The 25,898-nt window shown below is 40.2% G+C and overlaps 1 protein-coding gene across 2 annotated transcripts in view; it reads right to left on the reverse strand.

Moving 5' to 3' along the window:
- Positions 1-15,855, reverse strand: part of dnmt3aa (DNA (cytosine-5-)-methyltransferase 3 alpha a) — a 71,627-nt gene extending 55,772 nt beyond the window's left edge. For both annotated transcript variants that reach the window (XM_053482083.1, XM_053482073.1), the window contains exons 1-2: positions 15,617-15,855; positions 5,460-5,657 (exon numbers count right to left, since the gene is read on the reverse strand). In XM_053482083.1, coding sequence (XP_053338058.1) covers positions 5,460-5,540 — 81 coding nt within the window. In that variant the 5' untranslated portion in view covers positions 5,541-5,657; positions 15,617-15,855. The remainder of the gene's footprint in view (positions 1-5,459; positions 5,658-15,616) is intronic.
- Positions 15,856-25,898: the final 10,043 nt, after the last annotated feature.

A 25,898-nucleotide genomic window follows, 5' to 3' on the forward strand; every position in this document is an offset into this window, starting at 1 on the left:
GATAACTGATAATTACTAATCCTTTAAAAGACCATGAGAGATTCAAGTTGCACGATTCGTACAAGATGTCACACACCATACACATACATACAATTCTCTTACATACAAAAATCATTTACATCTATTTAAACATGTAAACAAAAACAAAATAACCTCTAACACATGAAAAAAAAAAAAACAGTTCAATTTGCAATTCTGAAAATAAATTCCTTTTCCAAATCCAATCTAGTCATTTGTTACAGGATCTGATGTCGGTTTTCTTCAAGATACTGTAGAAATGTTTCATTTCTTTGTTTGTTTGTTGTTGTTTTTTTGGGAGAGGGGATTTTTTCCTGATTTTCCCCTTAATTTAGTCGTGTCCAATTCCTCCCCGTCACTAGGGGGCTCCCACATTAAGGCTACTACTACCACTCAGCCGGGGGGGGGGGGCAAAGACTATCACGTGTTTCCTCCGAACCGCGTGACGCGAGCCGACCGCATCTTTTCAAACTGCTCGCTCACGCACCGTTAGGGGCGGAGTAACACACTCGGAGTACAGCGCTAGCCGCTCCTTCCGCGTGCGCGAGCTCACAGACGTCCCTAATTGGCTGTAGTGCCGTGATTAATGTGGGAGCACAAGTACCTCTCTCCTTTATCCCTCCCCTCTGAGAGAGCTCGGCCAATCAGATCTCTCTAGACCTCCGGCTGTGAGAGGTTACAGCATCACCCGGGAATCGAACCAGCGACCTCCGGATGATAGGGCGAGAACTTTACACTTTATGTTTTGATCATAATTGGCTGATATTGGATCTTTAGTGATGTGTGCCATGTCACTGTGTAATTAAATCTGTTATGCGATCGTTTGTTGGTTGATTTGATTTATTGCATTAATGTGTTTTTTTTTTTAAACATTAACGCTTTTTAAAAATGTACTTAAACTAACGTACAGATGTCGAATGTTCTAAATTCTACGATTTGTAGATGTGCAAGTTTTAGATCTCTGATTTGTGGATATCCGAATTTTTTGATTTACGCTTTAATTTTCCACCAAGTTCTTGCAAAATTCTCTCGTTTTCACGAGATTATCGCTTAATCTGTTTCTGGACTTTATGTGGAGTAGGTACGCTACCGCCACCTGCTGGACTGGAGTTTGGAGCAGACGATTGTCAGGAAAGAAAGATTCTCGCTTTGAACCTTGAAATCCTGATGCTTAAACAACCAACTGCACAAGTTTTACAACATTTTATGCTGGTACTTTTATTTGTTTTTGATACTTCTTGTTCATGTTTGATGTCTGAGACAAATCAGACATCAAACATGAGTAAAACGGAATCAAATCAAATGGAAGTCTAGCGATGGTTTACACTTCTATCTCCCACGCTTTGGCTCACGCTATGCACCTGCTAAAGCGACACATAAGGAAGTGCCTCGGGTCGCATCTCGGGTCTGATGGGGTCGTGACCCGGGGGTTCGAGCACCTGCCAAACGGATAACGGCCTCGCGCGCTTTTGCTCCGTTTGTTTTGACGGTTTTAAAGAAGACCAGTGATTCCCAAACGATCCCCAGACTCAGCGTGTGTCCAGCCTCTCGTCTCTCTTCTCGAGTGGCGAGAGCTACAGTGTGTGGATTTACGGGGTCACGCGGCTGTATTACCCCACCGCACATTAGCGTAGCGCAAACACCAATCACACCCCGCGCCAAAAAACTGCGGGTCTCTCTCTCTCTCTGCCGCTAAAGCAAACATCTTTAACGTGGCGGATCGGGGCCAAGGCTCGCTCGTGTTCGAGAGAAAATCTGTTTTCAAAAAAAAAATCATTGGGTCTGATTTATATAAGCAGCCTTGGCACGGAGTGAAAGAAACTGCTGTTTGTGTGTGTGTGTGTTTGTGTTTGTACGAGAACCGTGCCAGGCAAGTGTGCACATCTTTGTGTGCAAAGGTGTGTGTGTGTGTGTGTGTATGTGTGTGTGCACACAGAGAGTTCAGGTTATAATAAGTCTTATCTGTGCCAAATTAAACACGAGCTGACAACTGCAGTAAATACTACAGCGCAGGCCTACGGGTAACCCTCCCAGAGTTCAACGGGGCCACGCCGCCGCGCGCAACCAGAGCCGAATGCAACAGAAACGGCGGTGAAAACAAACACACAAACACGCATGCACGCACACACTTTTCAACAAAGTCAACGATTGTCACGCACGTGCGGCAGAAAAAAAACAGCGAACGTACACAAGTTAGCTACAAACCGTTACCATGGAGACGATAAGGAGCTGCTGGTCTGGAAAATTAATCAACAAATTCTGACCATCCAGAATTTTGCAGTCCCTCTCTAAACACACTCACACACACACACTCACACTGGTCATTGATTCACCTGCAACTCAGTGATTGGGAAAACCATAAAGTCAGTGGGTCGGTACAGAGAGCATCTCCGGCTGTAGGAGGAAAACTCCAACAGTTACTCTTTAACTCGGTGTTCCACCCAAACGACAACATCTACACTGAGAGACGCGTCTGTGTGTGGGACGTGAACACGCAATCATTCACCAGCACCGCTTGCACGTTACAGCAACCCAACATGGATACGGCATGTAAGAGCTTGGATAAGTCATGTAAAGGAGTACCTGGGAGCCCGGCGTTTCTGACGTGAAGCAGACAGGTGGTCCGATCACGGGTACGACGTACTGAGAAAACTTTCTACCTTACGAATGACACACTGGGATGAGTGCATTAGTGTAGCGGGAGATTATTTACAGATATAAAGATTTTTCCCGCACCATAATCAAAAGTCCCGCTTTGACTCGAACGCCCCTCCTTGTATTGTATTTTGATCTAATTAATTCCGCACTATTCAATTCTACTTCACACGTGTCTACGTTATACAGTATTTTTTTTCAACATTTACATCACCTACAACTTTTATGACATCACAGCTGTACAGAACAGATCGAACTGATTTGGGGATCATGTGATTGCACCGCTCTCAGAATTGCACGCGCACTTTGCATAGCCTCTAATTGCATAGCCTCTTTAACTGTGTATGTTTAAGAAGGAAATAAGTTTGGCCTGTAATCAAATTAATCTTCATAAGTATATAATAACAAACAATAACAAAACACTGAGACACGGCATGTGGGTTGCCAGATCATGCGAAGACAACCCTATGTAGTTCTGCTCTGACACTCTACAGGTCTACTCTGATACAAAATCTGGTCATCTGTACGAGAACTCATACTGTAACCCGTTCTATGTGTGTTCTGCACAATTTTAGAGATGGTGGAAGAAAAACTGAAAATCGATTATATATGTAGATGTTTGCATTAGAGATGGCGATAAGCTGCAGTTCCTCTATAATCCTACAGGTGGTGCAGTCTGAACTATACCTGTACTGTGTAATAGGGGCGAATTTTTATTGACGGAATAATAGAAAGCATTCTGATTATTGTTATTATTATTATTATTATTATTATTAATAAATAAAACTAATTATCACACCTCATAGTACACTTGTTAGTTATCATAGTTGTTAGACAAACGAATAACATTCATTCAATCATCTTATAAACGTGCAGTGGTGGGGAAACAAAATGCATGACAAACTGGTTAGAGAAAACAGATTACACAATATCTCAAACATTAACATTTTGATCAGGTGTTCTGTTGAATGGAACTGCATGCAGTGGCTGGGTAGCAAGGGGGTGTGGCAATCCCACCAACAATGGGCCTCGAACCCAGATCCTGATCCGCCTGAGCCACCACGTCCAACTCTTATATTTAATGTATTCTGGTAAAAACAGTTTCACTTTAGGTCGCGGATTTGGTTCCACGTGAAACTGGCCGTTCAGCACCTGGTGATGTTTCCTGTGTCACCTTATTATCCGCGGGAAATGTAACAGCCGGGTAACCGAGCTGCCATTGTGGAAAGTATAATAAATAGTAACAGGTTTAAATCTCTGGCTTAATCACATGCGTTAACGCGTTCATACTGACAGCCCTAGTTTTAACACTGACCATCATGAACATTGTTTTTTTTATTTAAAATACTCAGTTCCCTGTTTTAAGCTATTTGCACGAATAAATTATATGAATATTTAATGAATTAACCAATTTATTTAAACTATTGCAATCAATTAAAACTAATTAATACATATTTAAATCTATTAGTCCATAAATAACACACAATCAAATGTGTTAGTATTAATAATGACTAAACCAATAGATTAATGAACGAAATGTGAGTAAAATAAACTAAAAAAAAATAAAGTGTGTTTCTCTGACCTGAGATCAGTTTCTGCTTCGGGAAACAGGAACACAATCAGACGGTTTAATCCGGCGGAGATCAGACGGGGACAGCTCTCTCTCTCTCTCTCTCTCTCTCTCTCTCTCGCTCTCTCTCTCTCTGCGCCGAGATTTAGTGAGGACGAGGTTGTGAAGGTCAGAGCTTAGTTTCTTCTTACCTGCACAGGTGTGTGTGTGTGTCAGGGTGTGTGTGTGTTTGTGTGGCGGCTTTATATCCCAGGTGAGCGGCGGCGGCTAAATTGGTAAGTACCTGACATTTGGTCGGGTAAATTATGTGTTTTTAGAGGCCATCAGGGGAATGATGCTTAAACTAACAAGAGTGTGTGTGTGTGTGTGTGATTCTGTGGCCTGAACTCAACTCCAAAAAACACGCCAGTGGACATAAACAGGAAATTAACCCCAGGCCCCGAGTGCTGCCTAAGAGCGTTGTGAGTGATGAGGGTAAGAACAGTAAGAACAACCTCATTCGGATCCGTGCTGGGGTTGAAGATAACACACTGCTGACACGATAGGAGATCTCACACACACGCACGCGCGGCCTCGGCCTATCTGGACCGGGTTAATATGTAGTGGTTATGAGGAACCGAGTTGAAGAGTTCAGCTTAAACAAGCTGTAAACTTTTTACCGCGGCGATGCTGCTGAATTCACGATTCTGATTGGAGTCAAAGCGCTCGTTATGATGTCATTAACACGTTTCACGTTGCAGTAACGAGACGAGTCACAGACAACGCTCAGGATGATGCTTAAAAATCGAGGATCTGGCAACGTTTAAAGCGCCGAGCCAACCGGACCTTGCAGAAAAAATAAATGAATCCTCCACCACCTTAATTATCTGCACGATCGAACACTCCACTGGAAGGGTTACTCTTTAACAGAGTGTGTGTGTTTGTGTGTGTGTGTGTGTGAACGCTTTCTGCCTTTTATGCTGCGTAGCCTGAAACTTGTCCACTACGTGGGCAGAAAAGCCTGGTATCAATAATTCACACTTCCTGTATCGTGAAGTCGTTTCAGGACAAACCACATCGTCCCTGATTCGTCCTTCTCCTGCTCCAACTCTCGGGCTCGTTCCAGCATCCTGCAGTGCAGTGTGTTTGTATGTGTATGTGTGTGCGCCTGGGCCAAGACACTCTCTCTCACACACACACACACGATGCTTGTACGCACTTGTGCACGGAGACTCACCGCTTTCTTCGCCGCTGCCTCGCAGTCCACGTCTGAGGTTTTGAACTCGGGGGTCGGCGCGGCGGTGTTGGACGGCATCATCGGGACCAAAGTATCGGACTATCTGAGATGCATTTAGAAATGAACGCGGATGAGAAAGAAAGTTATTCCGGGGCTATGTTGCTGATCCACCTTCCGTCCTTCAGATCCTCCTTCTCCCTGTGGAGGCAAAAATAATAATAATAATAATAATAATAATACGTAATTATTATTTTACTTCAAAATGTAGACGATCGCGGATAATATACAGCAGCTAACATGTAATTACAGCTCCTGAATTTAGCGTTGAACAAATCGAACTACAGTACTCTCGTGCCTCCGTCCTTTAGGTCACACCTCCTGAATTCCGTCTGAACCCACGGAGCGAGACACCGAGCAGCTTCACCTAGACAAGTGTGCTGATGATAGATGATAGACATGTACAATACCATAGGGTGCCATTACTTTCTAGCAATCTTGGACACCGAACATGCAACAAGGGGGTTTCCGAGTCAGAAGTCAGAGACAAACTACAAGAGACAGGGGGACAAGCAAATCTAGTGCGAATCCAGAGTCGTTTTTTTATCAGAACGACTTTCCGAATGAGTTGCATTTTTATACGACTCGATTTCCGTCTGACTCTTTCGAATCACAACTCGGCGAAAATGTTCTCGAGCCGAGGCTCAAGAGACACACTTTTTTCCATCGAGGTGTTAACTTTATTGTGCGATCGCTTTAGAGCGCTTCAAATGGATCGTTCGCCAGTCACTCGTCGGCGTCCTGGACGTGTCCTCGAGGCGCTGTAACACGACACAGAATGAGGTAAAACGATGCGGGAATTTCCACTCAGGCTTTTCATCATCTCAAAAGGCGGCGATTCGACCATCAATCAAGCACGCTTAATGTAGACGCTAAACAGTAGAGTCTTTTAACTAGACTCGTTATCTTGTCGGCTCGCGGCGGCGCAGTCAGCACTTATTTTTTCCCCCGCTTTGCGCTAGAGAGGAGCGGAGATAAGCGAGCGAGTCCGGGCAGAGGCAGAACAGAGCTGCTGTAAAAGGCCTCCCGCGCGGGACTCGCCTGTGTAACATGGCGCTCGCTGAACTGCTGCCAGTTTCTATCCTGAGCCGCGCTGCCTGGCTCGGCGTGGAGAATCCTGGACGCTAACGCTGGTGTTGCTCAGACTGTTGGTGAAGTGCTACACAATTCAATTTCCGTCCCGGAATTAGATTACTACCTCCGCTAAGACCAGAAAAACAGCGTCGCAATTCAGTTTTTCCGTTCTTATAGGCATTAAGTGTGTTGTTGCAAACTTCTAACTTGTTTTGTACTCTTATTGCATAACTCGCTAATTAGCTAGTAACTACCTGAGCGGCTAGCCTTAGCTTTCTACATTAAAGAAAGTTTATATTTTTTGACAAAATGATCTGTCGTGTGTTTGAGCCTAAACATTTGAGCCAGCGTAGCTTCTATACAGACGACGTGAACATGCGGAGCGGCAGGAAAAATACATTTTAATAATGGGCCGACATATCTTCAATCTAGTCAAGGTCTTGAGAAGGTTCTGAGTGTTACATTTACATTTAGTAGCTGTTCACTCGAACTCGTAACATGAGGTCCAGGGAGGTGTCTAGGCAAGTAAGAGGCCAACATTAGGCTGAAAAACCTAAATAAACCCATCAGAGAGAGAGGAGAGAGAGCAAGCAAAAAACATTGGGCGTGGCCAATACTAACGTTTGGAACGTTCTTAAAAAATAACTGACAAGCTTAGCAACAGCTAAAGTTCTGGAAGACAACTAAAGCGAATGACTGAACAATTCTGTCCGTGGTGAAGAGGAACATTTCACAACATCTAGCCAACTTAAGGACACTCTTGATGAGGTTGGCGTGTCAATGTCAAAGTCTACAGTCAAGAGACGGCTTTATGAAGTAAAGACAGGACAAGATGGGAACCACTGGGAACGCTAAAGAACAGGAAGGTTAGATAAGACTTAGTCAGAAAACTTTGCAATTTTATTTTTGTACTAATGAAAACAAAACTTACTTGTACCTGAACGATGGGAAAAGAAAATAATGGAGAAAGAAAGGACCAGCTGATGAGGTACAAGTGTGTAGAGTATGCTCGCCAGTACAACAGGGTCACTGGTGTTTATTGATGACCTGACTGCTGATAATCAGGATAAATTCTGAAATGCATATAGACTATACTATACTGTACTATACTATATTCTACTGTACTATAATGTACTATACTGTACTATACTTTATTCTACTGTACTATACTATATTCTACTGTACTATACTTTACTATACTCTACTATACTGTACTAATCTATACCTTATTCTACTGTACTATACTCTACTGTATTATACTATACTATATTCTACTGTACTATACTCTACTGTATTATACTATACTTTATTCTACTGTACTATACTTTACTATACTCTACTATACTAATCTATACTTTATTCTACTGTACTATACTATACTACTGTATATTCTACCATACTATATTTTACTATACTCTACTATACTGTACTAATCTAAACTTTATTCTACTGTACTATACTATACTATATTCTACTATACTATAATTTACTATACTCTACTCTACTATACTAATCTATACTTTATTCTACTGTACTATACTATACTACTGTATATTCTACCATACTATATTTTACTATACTCTACTATACTGTACTAATCTAAACTTTATTCTACTGTACTATACTATACTATATTCTACTATACTGTACTTCACTATACTATACTATATTCTATTGTACCATACCATGTTCTCTGCTCAGACTCAGCCAAATGCTGCAAAACCATCAGGATGCCACTTTATACTGCAGATGAATAATGACTCCAAACGTACAGTGAACAAAAAAAGGGATATTCTTCACAGGCCAAGTCATCACCTGACCTCAATCCAATAGAGCATGCTTTTCACTGAAGACAAGAATAGAGGAATAACGTCCCACGAACAAGCAGGGACTGGAGGCAGCTGCAGTAAAGGAGTGGCAAAGTATCTCCAGGGAGGAAACTCAGCATTCGGTCATGTCAATGAGTTCCAGACCTCAGGCAGTCTTTGACTACAAAGGATTTTCATCCAAGTATTAAAGGCAAGCCTTATGCTTTTAATTATGTTAGTTTGCTCCATTATTTATGAACCCAAACAACCAAAAAAAACCCCAAAACTGGCTGTACATTAAGCTTTAATGCCTCACTTTACTTGAACCCCTTAAATTACCTTAACAAAGTTTAAAGCCTTGACGTCACTCACATCTTGCGCATTTATTTCTAAATTCAGTGTGGTGATGTACAGAGCTAACTGCCACCCAAAAAACCCGCACAAATTTTTGTTCCAAAATTTATGGACCTGACTGTTTATTACAACAGAAATGAACAGCCTGTCCAACATTTAACTCAAACTTGTTAAAAAAAAGAATTTGCTAAGCTATACAAAATAATTACTTCTAGAATCAAAGAAAAGAATATCTAAAGTATAATAAATAACATTTCGTAAAATGGAATTTTTGTATAATATAAATATATTATGTGTGTTACAGAAATGTATTCATATACTTCATTATTTAAATAGTATCATGTTAGCTGAATTAGATTTTTTTACTTTTTTAACTTAAGTTTTTCATGCGATTATAAATATTATTATCATTTTTTTTACATTTTAAATGTATTGTTACGTTACCTTACATAAATAAACTTTAACAAAACACTTCTGATCAATTATACTTTTTTTAAATGTAAAGTTGTAATATAAAAGTAATATTTTAACGTATTGAATAAAAACTACTGAAAACATCCTGACACGTACTGATCCTTTATAGACATTATTAGATATTAGCGAGTGTCTTCTTCGGAGTGCGTGAGATGCCTTTGTGTAAAAGAGCGTGAAATCACCCTGCAGGGACTTGCTGAAACCTGTAGACTCATTCTGTATATTAAAACACCGCTGTCGGGCGCGGGATGACGCGTTTGTGTCGTTACTAATCAGTCCCGTGTACGAGCTTTAGGGGGTTGTCTAGAAATCAGTGAGACTGCCAGAGTGGGTTTGATATGATGTCTGTGAGGAGAACATCGGACAGTTAGGGACGGAGTCCTCAGGATCGGAGCGCGGTAACAGATACGTCTTTGCGGTTTCTCCGGAGGCTGATGTGCGCGAGTTGTCACAGTTATATTGAATATCCACGCTAGGCGATGTGCTGTAAAGTTACTGTTTAACTTTTCCAAGATGAATATAGAATAAACATAACAATTTGACGCATTGTGTACAGAAGTGTGCAAGGTAATACATAAATCATGTAAAAAAAAAAATTCTTCGACTTTAATTAAAAAATATTTTAATTGGTTGTTCCACTCAGTCAGTAACTTGATGCTTATTTCCCAGAATTGTGTATGTTTTCATTGCTGATCTCCGCACTACCTCCATCAATAAACGGCATGATTTTTAGCACGTTTGTAACTAGAGCCATAGTCATATTCTAAATTTAAAAACAATAAATAACTAGATTAAACTCAATAGAGATAAAAAAAATTCTTCTATGATGTTTGTAAATCCTTTGGCCCCACATCACCCCGATTTTTTCAGCCAAGGTTTTAAAACCAAGCTGGATGTTTTTAATCTGCGTAAGAGACCTCTAACGTAAAGTCATGAGCCCTAATAACAGGCTTAGGGAGCTTAGCAGCACTTAGGGCGGATCAATATATTAAAGTCGAGAAGCAGTGTATGTTATAAGGCAGGGTGTAAATCTGCAGGCTCTTCCCTGCACTGTAAACCCTAATGCTCAAAAGTCATTAAACATATTGAGTACTGTTAACTTAAATAATTACAATTAGTTCAAATTAATAGACCTTGATGAGGATTTAGAACTTTTTGCTATTTAAATTTGTAGAAACAATGCTTTTTAAGTTAGCTGAACAGTTTGGATATTTTAAGTATCTGTAAGTACTTGAGTAACAGTAACTGTCACCTTAAAGTTCCACCAACTTTTGTGTTTTGTGTCTGATGTCAACATCATCGCCTGCCATGCGAAAGGCCCGGGTTTGATTCCCAACAACTGGATGAAGTGCCTGTCCCAAGCCCAGATAAAATGGGAAGGTTGTGTCAGGGAGGGCATCTGACGTAAAACCTGTGCCAAGTTTGTGTGCGGACTGGATGGACCCATCGCCAAGAACAGCCGAAAGGCCAACAACAATTTATTTGACTTGCAAAAACTAAAAAAAAAAAAAAGATAATTGCTATTAAATAGTATGACTCAATAATGCACGTAAAGCACGATTAATACGGTTGAATACAACAAACTCAAAAACTCATAGTTCCATTTACTTAAAACTGGAAACATCATTACTTAAAAAATTGATGTAACTGATTACCTCAAACTTTTTGCCACCTTATTCGGCTTTCCAGTGCGACTCTCACTACACACTCCTTAACGAGAAAAATACAACACCGATAACAGAGTGTGGATTACAAATAGACTAAAACGTTTGAAATATACAATGGCATGTCAAAACAGATACGCAACCAATCAACACACTCGCTCTTTACCCAGTAGGTGTAAAGAACAAGGTGCGGCCTCGGCGCACTACCACTGCACACTGGTTTAACACCTCCATGTATTGTGTTTAATTACCTCTTGCAATATTTAATTACCAGCTACCCACTTCCGTTATAATTTATTGGAATAGACTCAACCTTATTGATTTAGCACTTAAAGCCACGCTACATGAATAGTTTGTCATTCAATATTTACTGTAAAAGTGCCGTATGAACACCTACCGAGTTGTTTTAAATCTTGGAACGCTGATCTAACATGTACGTTTTTGATGGTGTTTATGTTACTTACAGACCTGAGGATCGTCTAAACAGATGTTAACTCACTAATGTACAACATTGTACTAGTGCACCTAAACACTCTAGAGTCTATTAAACACTATCCACATACAAATTAACACTTACAGAGTTGCATTAGGACTTTTAGGGCTTTTATAGTGTTGAATAAATACCTACAGAGTGGCATTAACATAGTAATGCATGTAGTTTACAGTGATGAACTAACTAACTTACATTAAGACACTAAGTGTTTAACACACTTCTACAGTGATGAACTAAAGTGGACAGTGAAGCAGTAAGTTTAATAGACTCTTACATTTTTAAATTAACACCTACATGGTCCCAACATTAAGTTCATAAGTGTTTAATAGACACTTACAGTGTTAAATGTATACCTTTAGCATATCATTAAGACATTATGTGTTTAATATACTCGTGTAGTGTTAAATTTACACCTTTATGGTTGCATTAAGACTCTAAGTGTTTAACATACTCTTAGAGTGTTAAAATCACACCTACAGTGTTGTATTTAGCTATTAGGTGCTTAAAACACTCTAACAGAGTTGAAGTAACACATACACACCTACAGGATATTCATAGCAGTGTTCAGTAAATACAATTGATTACTCAAGAGTCTATCATAAACACCTAATTTTTGTCTGCATATAGCATGGAATTAACACCTTCAGAATAGCATTAAAACATAAAGTGTTTAATACAATTGTAAAGTGTTGAATCAAACGGGTATTGTAGGGTCAATACAGTACGTGCAGGGTTTCATATAGTGTAGAATTAACACCCACAGGGTTGCATTGAGACACTGAGTAATAAATACACTCTTACAGTGTTAAATTAGCACAAATAATGTTTTTTTAGAGCAATCTTATTAAGGCATTAAGCCTTTATCTCACACTTAAATGTTTAATATGCTCTTATGGTGTTTACTCAACACCTACTGGGTAAAATTGTGACATTTGATGTTAAATAGACATTTATGGTGTTGAATCAATTGCCGTGTAAAATATACTGTAGAATTAACACACACAGGGCTGCATTGAGACACTAAGTGTTTACTATAGTCTAACACTCAACACCTTTGTGTCTCCATTAGGAAATCATGAGTTAATTAAAAGTTAATTCAACACCTATAGGGTAACATTAAGAAATTACGGAATTAATACTTGCTTTAAGTTTTTAAATTATACCAATAATGTTGCATTAGTACGTCAAGCATTTACTGCACTCTAAAGTGTTTAAGGCACTCTTATTGTTTCGAATCAACACTTAAAGTAACATTATGACATTGGATGTCTAATAAACTTCTATAGTGTACAATGCCTGCAGAGTTAGTATTGTGTAGAATAAACACCCACAGGCTTGTATATCGGGATACTAAGTATTTACTACACTCTAAAATTAAGAAATTAACAATTAATACTTGCCCACATTGTTTAATTGATATCAATAAGGTTACATTGAAATATAAAGCATTTATTACACTTTTATGTCTAAATGGCACTAATAAGGTTACATTGGGACGTTAAGCATTTATTACACTTTTAAGTGTTTAAAACACTCTTATGGTGTTGAATCAGTATAGTATTAAAGCATTCTATAAAAGGAATTCTACACATTAAGTGATTAATCAACTTTTAAAGTATAGAATTAACTCCTACACTTTTAAAGTGTTGACTCAACACATACAGGGTAACATTATTACATTGGATGTGTAATACACTCTTTACAGTGTAGAATCAGTACCTGCAGGGTAGCATATAGTGTAGAATCAACACTCACAGGGCTGCATCGAGACATTAGGTGTTTAATCTACTCTTAAAGTACAGAATTAACACCTACACTCTCAAAGTGTTGACTTAACACCTACAGGGTAACATTATGACAGTGGATGTCTAATACACTTAATAATACAGTGTTTAGTCAGTACCTGCAGGGTTGCATATAGTGTAGAATCAACACCCAAAGGGATAAATACAGATACTAAGTATTTAATCCACTCTTAAATTATAGAATAAACACATACAGGGCTGCACTAAGACATGAAGTGTTCAATCGACTCTTAAAGTATAATATTACCATCTATGGTTACGGGGCTGTATTTAGACACTAAGTGTTTACTACACTTGAACAGTGCTAACTCAACACCTGCAGGGTCACATTACCACATTTGATGTCTAATGCAATTTTACAGTGTTGAGTTAGTACCTGCAGGGTTACATAAAGTGTGGAATTAACACCTACAGGGTTGCATACAGACTCCAAGTGTTGCCCCAATACATACAGGGGAACATTATGGCAATAAATGTCTAAGAGACTTTTTACAGTGTTGAATAAATACCTGCAGGCTTGTATGTAGTATAGAACCAACACCCAAAGGGTTGAATCCAGATACTAAGGATTGAATCCACTCTTAAAGTATAGAATAAACACCTGCAGGGCTGCATTTAGACACTAAGTGTTTACTCTACTCTTGAAGTATAGAATAAACACCTGCAGGGCTGCACTTAGACACTAAGTGGTTACTCCACTCTAACAGTGTTGTCTTAACACTTTACTAACATTACCACATGTGATGTCTACTACACCTAAAGGGCTGCACTAAGACATGAGGTGTTCAGTCCACTCTTAAAGTATAGTATTAACATCCATGGTTACAGGGCTGTATTTAGACAGTAAGTGTTTACTACGCTTGAACAGTGCTAACTCAACACCTACAGGGTCACATTATGACATTTGATGTCTAATGCACTTTTACAGTGTTGAGTCAGTACCTGCAGGGTTACATAAAGTGTGGAATTAACACCTACAGGGTTGCATACAGACTCCAAGTGTTGCCCCAATACATACAGGGGAACATTATGACATTAAATGTCTAAGAGACTTTTTACAGTGTTGAATGAATACCTGCAGGGTTGTATGTAGTATAGAATCAATACCCAAAGGGTAGAATCCAGAGACTAAGTATTTAATCCACTCTTGAAGTATAGAATAAACACCTGCAGGGCTGCATTTAGACACTAAGTATTGAATTTACTCTTGAAGTATAAAATAAACACCTGCAGGGCTGCATTTAGACACTAAGTATTTAATTCACTCTTGAAGTATAGAATAAACACCTGCAGGGCTGCATTTAGACACTAAGTATTTAATTCACTCCTGAAGTATAAAATGAACACCTGCAGGGCTGCATTTAGACACTAAGTATTGAATTTACTCTTGAAGTATAGAATAAACACCTACAGGGCTGCATTTAGACACTAAGTATTGAATTCACTCTTGAAGTATAGAATAAACACCTGCAGGGCTGCATTTAGACACTAAGTATTGAATTCACTCTTGAAGTATAAAATAAACACCTGCAGGGCTGCATTTAGACACTAAGTATTGAATTCACTCTTGAAGTATAGAATAAACACCTGCAGGGCTGCACTAAGACACTAAGTGTTTACTCCACTCCTGAAGTATAAAATGAACACCTGCATGGCTGCATTTAGACACTAAGTATTGAATTCACTCTTGAAGTATAAACACCTGCAGGGCTGCACTAAGACACTCTCCACTCTAACGGTGTTGTCTCAACACTATACTAACATTACCACATTTAATGTCTACTACACTTTTACAGTGTTGAGTCAGTACCCACTGTATATGGTCGCATACAGTATACTGTAGTGTGGAACTAACACCCACAGAGCTGCAGTGAGACATGTGGTGTTTAATCCCCTCCTACAGCGCTCAGACACGGTCTGGTGTCCTGACAGAACCCCGCCGGCCGGGGCCGCGTCCCAAACCGCGTACTAGATTTGTCAAAACCTAGGACGCCACCATGAGGGCAGCCAGGCGGCAGTACAGCAGTGACGCGGATTGAGACGCGGCCGTGGGTGTTTAATTCCGCGCTGGAGGGATTTATCTCGCTACCAAGTTGCGCGCGAGGAGAAGCGTCACCGAGCTCCGGTTATTTTCCACAAACGGCGGATCGGAAGCCTTATTTCATTCTTATTCTTATTATTCTTGTTTATTTATTTATTTATTTTTTCTCGAAGGTGACTCGTGAGTGCTGAGTGAGTCAGTGAGTGCGGGAGGGGGGGGGGGGGGGAGAGAGAAAAACGGCGAATCCCGGAGACATACGCCACACCGTTAATGCGCGCGCGCGCGTCTTGGCTCGGTTTGGAATTAGCACGCGGAAAGAAAAAAAACAGAGAGAGAGAGAGAGAGACAGAAAGAGAAGGGGAGAATAGTGTGAAACGTTAACGTTACCCGTTTCTCCGGCCCCAAGCCTGAGCCCCCCTCCGGTTGTCGCTCGCGCGCTGCCCCGTCCCGTCTTCCCTCCGCGGCCGCTCTCTCTCTCTCTCTCTCTCCCTCCCGCTCTCTCTCTCTCTCTCGCTCTCTCTCTCCCGCTGGCCCCGGTGGCTCGCTCACTAGGGCTCTCTCACGCGCCGCCGCAGAGGACGTCAGACCGGAAGAGATTCCGCAGGGTCCTAAAAACGGTGGGAGAGTCGGTGTCGTCGTCGGTGCTCGTAACATCACGGGAAAAGCGCGCGCGCGAACGAGAGAGAGAGAGAGAGAGAGAAAGTTGATGATGACGTATTTTGGAACCGTTACGGTTGGGAGCGGGTTTGCGTCCGACGCACGAGCGAAGAGCTCTTCAAAGCATTTGAAATCATTTTAAAAAGTAACGGAAATAACGGCAACAAACTCTTACATAATAGACTGTTAAAAAAAAAAAAACTATGTTTATACAGTTATACATAATACATATAGTGTGTAGTTTTATACATTTATATAATAATCAGGAGAAATCTGACAAAATAAACGAACGAATAAATACAATTCCTGCTTTTGTGTGTGTGTGTGTGTGTGTGTGTGTGTGTGAAGTTCTCCCCGTGCTTGGTGGGTTTCCTCCAGGTACTCCGGTTTTCTCCCACAGTCCAAAGACCTGCACATTAGGCTAATAGGCGTTCGCAAATCGCCTGTAGTGTGTGAATCAATATGTGTGTGTGTGTGTATTGGCACCCTGTCCAAGGTGTACCCCACCTCCTGCCCTAAGTCTCCTGGAACAGGCTCCTAGCCCCCACAACCCTGTATCCAGGATAAAGCGGTATAGAGTGTGTGTGTACAGGTCCTTCTCAAAAAATTAGCATATTGTGATAAAGTTCATTATTTTCTGTAATGTACTGATAAACATTAGACTTTCATATATTTTGGATTCATTACACACAACTGAAGTAGTTCAAGCCTTTTATTGTTTTAATATTGATGATTTTGGCATACAGCTCATGAAAACCCAAAATTCCTATCTCAAAAAAATTAGCATATTTCATCCGACCAATAAAAGAAAAGTGTTTTTAATGCAAAAAAAGTCAACCTTCAAATAATTATGATCAGTTATGCACTCAATACTTGGTCGGGAATCCTTTTGCAGAAATGACTGCTTCAATGCGGCGTGGCATGGAGGCAATCAGCCTGTGGCACTGCTGAGGTGTTATGGAGGCCCAGGATGCTTTGATAGTGGCCTTAAGCTTATCCAGAGTGTTGGGTCTTGCGTCTCTCAACTTTCTCTTTACAATATCCCACAGATTCTCTATGGAGTTTAGGTCAGGAGAGTTGGCAGGCCAATTGAGCACAGTAATATCATGGTCAGTAAACCCCTTACCAGTGGTTTTGGCAGTGTGAGCAGGTGCCAGGTCGTGATGAAAAATGAAATCTTCATCTCCATAAAGCTTTTCAGCAGATGGAAGCATGAAGTGCTCCAAAATCTCCTGATAGCTAGCTGCATTGACCCTGCCCTTGATAAAACACAGTGGACCAACACCAGCAGCTGACATGGCACCCCAGACCATCACTGACTGTGGGTACTTGACACTGGACTTCAGGCATTTTGGCATTTCCCTCTCCCCAGTCTTCCTCCAGACTCTGGCACCTTGATTTCCGAATGACATGCAAAATTTGCTTTAATCCGAAAAAAGTACTTTGGACCACTGAGCAACAGCCCAGTGCTGCTTCTCTGTAGCCCAGGTCAGGCGCTTCTGCCGCTGTTTTTGGTTTAAAAATGGCTTGACTTGCGGAATGCGGCATCTGTAGCCCATTTCCTGCACACGCCTGTACACGGTGGCTCTGGATGTTTCTACTCCAGACTCAGTCCACTGCTTCCGCAGGTCCCCCAAGGTCTGGAATCGGTCCTTCTCCACAATCTTCCTCAGGGTCCGGTCACCTCTTCTCGTTGTGCAGCGTTTTCTGCTACACTTTTTCCTTCCCACCGACTTCCCACTGAGGTGCCTTGATACAGCACTCTGGAAAAAACCTATTCGTTCAGAAATTTCTTTCTGTGTCTTACCCTCTTGCTTGAGGGTGTCAATGATGGCCTTCTGGACAGCAGTCCGTTCGGCAGTCTTACCCATGATTGCGGTTTTGAGTAATGAACCAGGCTGGGAGTTTTTAAAAGCCTTAGGAATCTTTTGCAGGTGTTTAGAGTTAATTAGTTGATTCAGATGATTAGGTTAATAGCTCGTTTAGAGAACCTTTTCATGATATGCTAATTTTTTGAGAAGGACCTGTATATGCTATTACCAACACATCGCACCACATTTGGTCAATCAGAACTAGAAAAGAAACTGTCCATGTCCATGATTATATGTTCTGTATCATTGGTAGAAGCCTCAAAATGACCTTTAATGCTTCAAACCTACGTTAAAAAACGGTATAAAGACTATACGCCGCTATACGCTGTACCGTCCATCGATGCTGACGTCACATCGGCGATAAGAATGGCGGAAGCATAACATCATTTTCCTGTTCTATGCAGTCACCGTTTCTATAGCAACGACTTTCTAAAAAGGTCCGTGTCCCAGTTCTCTCTATGGTGGTCCTTATTTCGCATGGAAAGGAGTCTCCAGTGTCAGCACTTTGTAACAGTCCTGAAGATGGACAACGTTAAACGTTTAAAATGTACCAAGTTCAGGAGTAACTCTACAGTGCGTCATCACACCACCACATCGCTGAGTGTTTTACTCGCCTACTTATATTAGACACAATAACCTGTGTGTGTTTGATACAGTGAAGCTTTATATTGTGATTAAAAATAAAAAAGTGTCAGCTGTCCAGCACTCCGCCTCCGTCATTACTACTGCCCCATTTCCCTTTCCCCACTGCACAGCTGAGATCCAAAATGGCTCCACCGAGCTTGAAGTGACCCACTTACTGACAACACACACACACAGACACACACACACACAGTGTATAAATCGCATAAGTGTGATTTAAAGCTGCACCAAAGAGCCACACACAGGGAAGGAGGCCATAAATAAAGTGTATTACAACAAAATTGCCCCCATCATGAGCAGGTCACACCCACACACACACACACACACACTTACACTTAAACACTGCTGAAAATGAACAGAGCACTGTTTTATGTCCACACAGAGAAAACGAGGGATCACTGACGTAAAAGAAGGCGCAGATCAAGACGAGCGTTCTACGAGGGGCGTTCGGGGCAAATAAGGGCTTTTGACCGTCCCAATGTTTTAATGCAACTAAAAGTCTTGAAAATTCTGTTTCGCAGCGTCGCACATAAGTCCTGGTTTGACTCGAACACCTTCTTATCATACAGGTTGCTGTCATTATGTCATGACGTCACCTTCAAGTCTAGTCTTAAAGAGAAAAAACCCTCCCCCACCAAAGTGGACAGTTGTCCTTTTCGAATATTTATTTCAATGGAAAACTTTTAATCGGGTTCCTTCGTTACCCATGATGCCATTTTGATAACGCAGGACTGGGGTTTAGCCCTCGCATCAAAGTAGAAAAGTAGATCGGATAAAGATGAAGTTTTGTCTTAAAACCACTCCAGCGTGTTAAAATTCACTTGTACCACTTCAGCGCTGTAATTTCAGCCAAAGTGAAAATATGAACTAATCCCAGTAAAAATATTCACTTTATTTTTCCAATTAATATCTATTGTTGCAGGTGTTTGTTTACTGCAAAGGTTCCATTAAATTCTGTCCAGCGGTCGGTTACTTCTCCCCAACATTTAGATTTTACGTGACAAAATCTGGCTGGACAGACATACAGACATACAGACAGACATTTTCTGAGACCGTGTACGAAACGTAAGGAAGATATCACTGATAGAGCGAGTTCTGACCCATGTACAGAAACATTTCTTTTATTTATACAGATGGTAGCGGCACTAGCGACAACAGATTAGCATTAGCTCTTCAATTAACTTCACATTGGCGCTATAACTAATACACTATATAAATACAGCACGGCGTAACCAATCAGAGTCTAGTGGGAACAGATCCATGCAGAAGACGTCATGATCGTGTTTGTTTTTTCCCATAATGGCCCTGTGTGTCTGTGTATATGTGTGTGTGTGTGTGTGTGAGAGAGAGAGAGAGAGAGAACGAGAGAGAGTAATGGCTGTTATTATAAAGTATAGTGGAAAATCTCTAAGACATGGCCTGAAGTCCTTACATTGTCCAACAATATTTTTCTTCAAAATGTTGGCGTTTAAGACACAACTGTGCGTGTGTGCATGTGGGTGTGTGTGCGTGTGCGTGAAAAGAAATGAACAGGAAGGGAGGAACTCAAACAGAGGAAGGCTAAACAACGGAGAATGGGGCAGGGAAAAGGGGGCCATTTGGAACATGTCCTTGGGTAAACCATAGCTGGGCTATTTTAACTCACACACACACACACACACACACACACACACACAGCTGTTCCAATTATACAGCAATCTGATTAGGCTGCGTATCAAATTACGGCACTCTCGTTCGAGCCTCATCGTCTCTTTAATACACACTACAGCATACGTTTTACCTGACTACACACACACACACACACACACACGCACATGTAGCTCCAAGTCAGTCTCTCGCTCTCACACACACATACACATGCTGTCCTCAGCTTGCCTCGATCTCATTAAAATGCGTCCCATGTCGTGCCTGCTTGTTTTGGCGGCTCGCCAAGATGGCCGTCTGACCGCACGCACACCTCGCATACATGTCCTCGCTCCATCCATCTCCGCTACCGCTCTTCCGCTGCTTTTTTTTTTCCACGTCTCATCCCAGCGGCAGGGTCAGAGGTCACCGGTTTGGTCACGGGTTGACGATGCCTTTGACTGTTACCCCCTGGCTATAGACGTCAAGAATACACACTGGGGGAAAGGCTTTCTGTCACACTCGATCAGTTCCTCTTGGTCACTTTCACATGCGTGAAGGAATTTGTCGCTGTAATCCCAGCGGAGCGGATTAGGGCTTAACGCATCCCATGAGGATGACCCTGGTAGTCTACACTGATATATATATAGTACCATGGTGTCAGGGTCAGGGGTAGCTCAGTGATTATGGATTTGGAATCGGTTTGGACTAGTTGTCCCCTTTGGGCCCTTGAGTGAGGCCCTTAATCCTCAACTGCTCAGATACAGTATATTACCAGGTAAAAATGTAAGTCGCTCTGGATCAGGGTGTCTGTGAACTATTGTATTTTTAACATTACCATAGGACTTACACATAAAGTACACAGTGTGATATGCAGTGAAATGCTTATACTTGCTAATATAGTATAGTATAGTATAGTATAGTATGCTAAGGTACAGGATTCTACTATGTATTTAACATACTTTGGTACATGGGTAAACGTACTATACAGGATGGGTAAAAAGTAACTAGGCATTCAAAATTGGTAATAAAGTTTATATTTCTAAAACATATTGATTGAAACTAATTGTACATGTACTTTACTATACAGGAAAATTAAAGCAAATTTAAAAATTTTAACGTAGAAACCGGTGTGGTCAACAAGTTTCTTCAAATGGGATGGAATGTACAATCTTCTGAAGTCCACTAGAGGACTTGGAGACAAAATGTACAATTTGTTTCTGCATTATTACCAAACATTATTACCAATTTAATGCCTAGTTACTTTTCACGCACCTTACAGTATATCATGGTTCTAGCATGTACAGTATTATGGTACTATGTAACATGTGCCGAAATACTGTCATAAACATGATATACTGTACATGTTACTGTACTACAGCGGTACTTCGGCATCCACATTTTATTCGTTACGAAGGCGAGTTCTTAAGGTAAAGTTTCATATTGCGAAACGCATTTTCCCATAGGATATAATGTAAATGCGGATAATCCGTTCTAGCCACCCAAAAAATGTTACCAATATTACTATTTTCCAATGCTATAATTTTATTTTACATTAAATCAAAAACAATTAAAACATTTAGAAAAGACATGTAAATGAAGTAAAATATGAAATAAACAGACATTCCGTTTCAGATTTTGGACATTACTATAGTAAAAGCATGAAATGATGCCAAACCATAACCATGTACAATTTGAGCTGAAGATTGATTCCTAGTCTGGGTAAAAATCCCAACCCAACTCTGTAACAGACGAGTGATGAGGTGTGTAGATGCCAGTTTATAGGACAAAGATTCTCCGGTGACAGACCTGTGATTAAAGGAGACAACAATAAGTTTGAAATGATATTATTAGACGACATACTTCAGTAACATACTAGTGCATTGGTAGCTGTTCTATCAGTTTGCCGTCCTCTTATTGATCGATTTGTTTTTATTGTGCTTCAAAGCACTTTGTTAGTGGCTGTCTTCATTCACATTGGTGCCAAACACTCTCAGGTCCACGATTTCACAACCAAACAATAGATTTTGTTAAAAAAAAATAATAATTTGCAAGCTATAATAGCAAAATGACTTTTGGTAAAATTCCAGCTAAACTTTACAAGATAGGCGTCTTTGTAACATTCTGGTCTTTAGCTACATTTAACATAAATTTTAGGATTGTTGGTGTAAAGGATAAAAACGTTTTTTCTTTAATCAACATAAAAATGCTGCCTCTTCCAAAACGCACTCTTGTTTTTTTTTTTTTTTTGCTTTAGCTATTTTTTGTTGTTGCACATCATAAAAATGTTTCACAAAAAATTTGATTCACAAGTCGAGTTTCTACAAGACAAATGTAGTGACGCTGATGCGAACAAACACAAAGCGTGAAAATGTTTTTGTTTATTTTTTTACTCCAAGAGTAAACATCTAAAATCGACCAACAGGATAACGGCAAACTCGCAAAACAGCTACGAATAGGTTAGCCTTGACGGTGATAAACGACACCTGGAACCACATCACAGTTATCCTAGTTACGCTGAGCTGAGTTCGATGAATGAATGATAATTGTTATAAAATTTGAGTTATATATTCTAACAGAGAATTTTTATAAGAATTTATTCTGAAATATTTTATTCCATTTTCCACAGAGCTGCTCAGAAACATCTCAGGAGACTCATTAATTCTACACCTGTGTCAGAAAATGATAAGGAAGTCACACACACATGCACACACACACACACATACAACAAGCCCAGTCATGGATGAGAATTGTCTGACAAACCCATTTTAATAGGTCACTGTGTTACTAGGGAGAATGTTAAACAGACAGCAGAGAGCAAATACAAGCCCTTTCCTTCAAGGTGAACGCAATTAGCTTTACGATCGCACAGGTCAAAGGTCAAAGCCCAGACATAAATTCCTAGCCATCTGGATTTACTTATTAGCCAGAGAAACCGAAACAAATACAACCCCAATTGCAAAAAAAAAAAAGGAGGGACAGAATGGAATCGCATGGGAATAAAATCATAAAAGGAGTCAAATCCGTAAAGCCTCTTCACCTCGTACTACATGTGAATGTGAATGTGAATGTTTATTGAAATATGCACTCATTTCAAATCTGGTGGCTGCAACATCCTCCACAAAAGCTGGCACAGTTGACTGTTTTCCAGTGTGTAACATCACCCTGGTGTTGTGGTTAATAACACTTTTCAAGCATTTTGGACACTGGAGCCGCCAATTGGTCAAGTTTATCCAGCAGGAATTTTCCCTGTTCTCCCATTATGCAGGTCTCCAGCTGTGCAGTGGGGGTTGTAGGGGTCTTTGTCGCCATAGAGTGCCTTGCAAAAGTATTCATACCCCTTAAACCCCTTAAACTTTTCCTCATTTTGTCACATCATGACAGCAAACTTCAATGTATTTTGTTGGGATTTTATGTAATAGGGCAACACAAAGTGGCACATACTGTACATGTAAAGTGGAAGGAAGCAATAAAATTTTTTTTTTTTTTTTTTTTTTTTTACAAACAACTGCATTGCATTTGTATTCAGCCTCCCTGAGACAATACTTTGTCGTCTTTTGGGTTTTGTCTCTACTAGCTTTGCACATCTAAAGAGTAAAATTTTTACCCATTCTTCTTTGCAAAATGGCCCAAGCTCAGTCAGATTGGATGGAGAGCGTCTGGGAACAGCAATTTTCAAGTCTTTCCACAGATTCTCAATTGAATTTAGGTCTGGACTTTGACCGATCTAAACCATTCCATTGTATTTTTTTTAGCTCGTTGTCCTGCTGGAAGGTGAGGCTTCACCCCAGTCTCAAGTTTTTTCCAGACTCTAACAGGTTTTCTTCCAAGATTGCTCTGTATTTGGCTCCATCCATCTTCCTATCAACTCAGCTTCCTTGTTTCCTTGTCCCTGCTCGAGAAAAGCAACAATGGCTTCCTTCTTATCACTCTTCTGTGAAGGCCAGATTTGTGGAGTGTACAATTAATACTGTACTGTAGTTGTCCTGTGGACAGATTCTAAAACCAGAGCTGTGGATCTCTGCAGCTTCTTCAGATTTACCATGGGCACCTTAGCTGCTTCTCTGATTAATGCTCTCCTTGCCTGGCATGTCAAATTAGGTGGACGGCCATGTCTTGGTAGGTTGTGTCGTACTCTTTCCATTTTTGGATGATGGACGGAACAGTGCTCTGTGAGATGTTCAAAGCTGGGGATATTTTTTACAACCTAACCCTGCTTTAAACTTCTCCATAACTTTATCCCTGACCTGTCTGGTGGGTTCAGAGTAAAAGGGGATGAATACAAATGCACATCACACTTTTCAGATCTTTAAATGTAACATTTTTTTAAAAACTAAAACTAAAAAATATGAGTATGAGATGGGAAAAAAAATTGTATAGATCATAGCTCCAACCCATCATGAAGCAGAATCCAGCTGGAGGTGGACCTTATCTGGATGCCTCTGGATCCTTGCAGGTTTGGCCCTTTGCCTACTGCAGCTCCAGATGCCTCAGAATGGGTAGAAAAAGAAAGAAGAGATGGAAAAGAATCAGCATAGCTGCTGGTCATGATCTTAGAATGAAAAATTATGTGCCCTTTGTTTTGGTTTATCACATAAAATTCCAAAAAAATACATTTATCTTTGTGGTTGTAACGAACAAAAATGTGGAAAAGTTGCAAAATACTTTTGCGAGGCACTGTGTTTTGCACTTCATAATGCACCACATATGTGGCGTTGTCCTGCTAGAAAATAATATAGTAGAGGAATGTCTCTGGAGCAGATGGTGTTTGGATGGTAGAATATGTTGCTCCAAAATGAACACATTTTCTGCATTAATGGTGCCCTGACTGATACAGAGTTTACCCATGCCACTTATAGATTCACAAAAATCTACAAAAATATCTGAAATTCGGTTTGTATTAACAATAATAAAAATGTATACATTTAGTATAGCACCTATACTCTACATATTGTTAATGATACGATAAAACAGTATGTCAATAAAACAATATGTTTTGACACCATTCATCATCATAACCGCCTAGAGTTTAACATTCTGGACGTTTTCAATCAGATCGCCACAAGTCTGTTCTAGGACGCTGCTGGGTTTCTGTACATAGACTATCATGACTATTTGTTAACGGCAGGTGAGCAGGGCGGCGGGAAAAGGGGAGGGGCTGAGCCCTGTATTGTTCAAATAATTCACACTTTTCCATAATAACATCAGTACATAGATACCGGGTAATCAGCAGCACGAACGGAAACCTTTTAAATGTAAAACACTGTAACGTCTGCTAATTCATGAACCTTTCAGACGTAGTCGGCTAAGTTCACAATAAGAAAAAGAAATACTTGTGGGAAAAGTGTCTTACTTTCATATCAGGCTTAAGCCAGTACTGTGGAGTGTGACAGCACAAATAATTTCAACGCTGAACACGGTTCCTTTTTAAAGTACCATTTATTTCTGATATATTTGAAAAAAAAAATTGCAAACAACTTTAAATCATGATATGAAAGACATTCTTTATGGCGGGTAGGACTGGAGGAGAACAGATGGGGACATGAAGACATGGTTACCGGCACCATGAGCCTCCAAATCTGACACACACACACACACACACACACACGCTTACACAAACTGTGAATAAGAAACCTCATTTATTTAACTTTAAAAACAAAAAGCGCTCGCTTTTTAAAAAAAATTAATTTACAAGTCATGATGTGAGGTGAAAATTATAGAAAACACCTTAAAAATTTTTTTTGTTGTTTGTAAATGTATAAAGTCCTAGTGCGGTGTCATTAATTTGTTTGATCATTTCACTAAATTATGTTTATGATTTAATAAAATGTTTGTTTTTCTTTTTAAACATTTTAGTAAATCGAGCAAACAAATTA

This window comes from Clarias gariepinus, chromosome 2 (assembly GCF_024256425.1).
Source record: "Clarias gariepinus isolate MV-2021 ecotype Netherlands chromosome 2, CGAR_prim_01v2, whole genome shotgun sequence".
NCBI classification, from domain to species: domain Eukaryota; kingdom Metazoa; phylum Chordata; class Actinopteri; order Siluriformes; family Clariidae; genus Clarias; species Clarias gariepinus.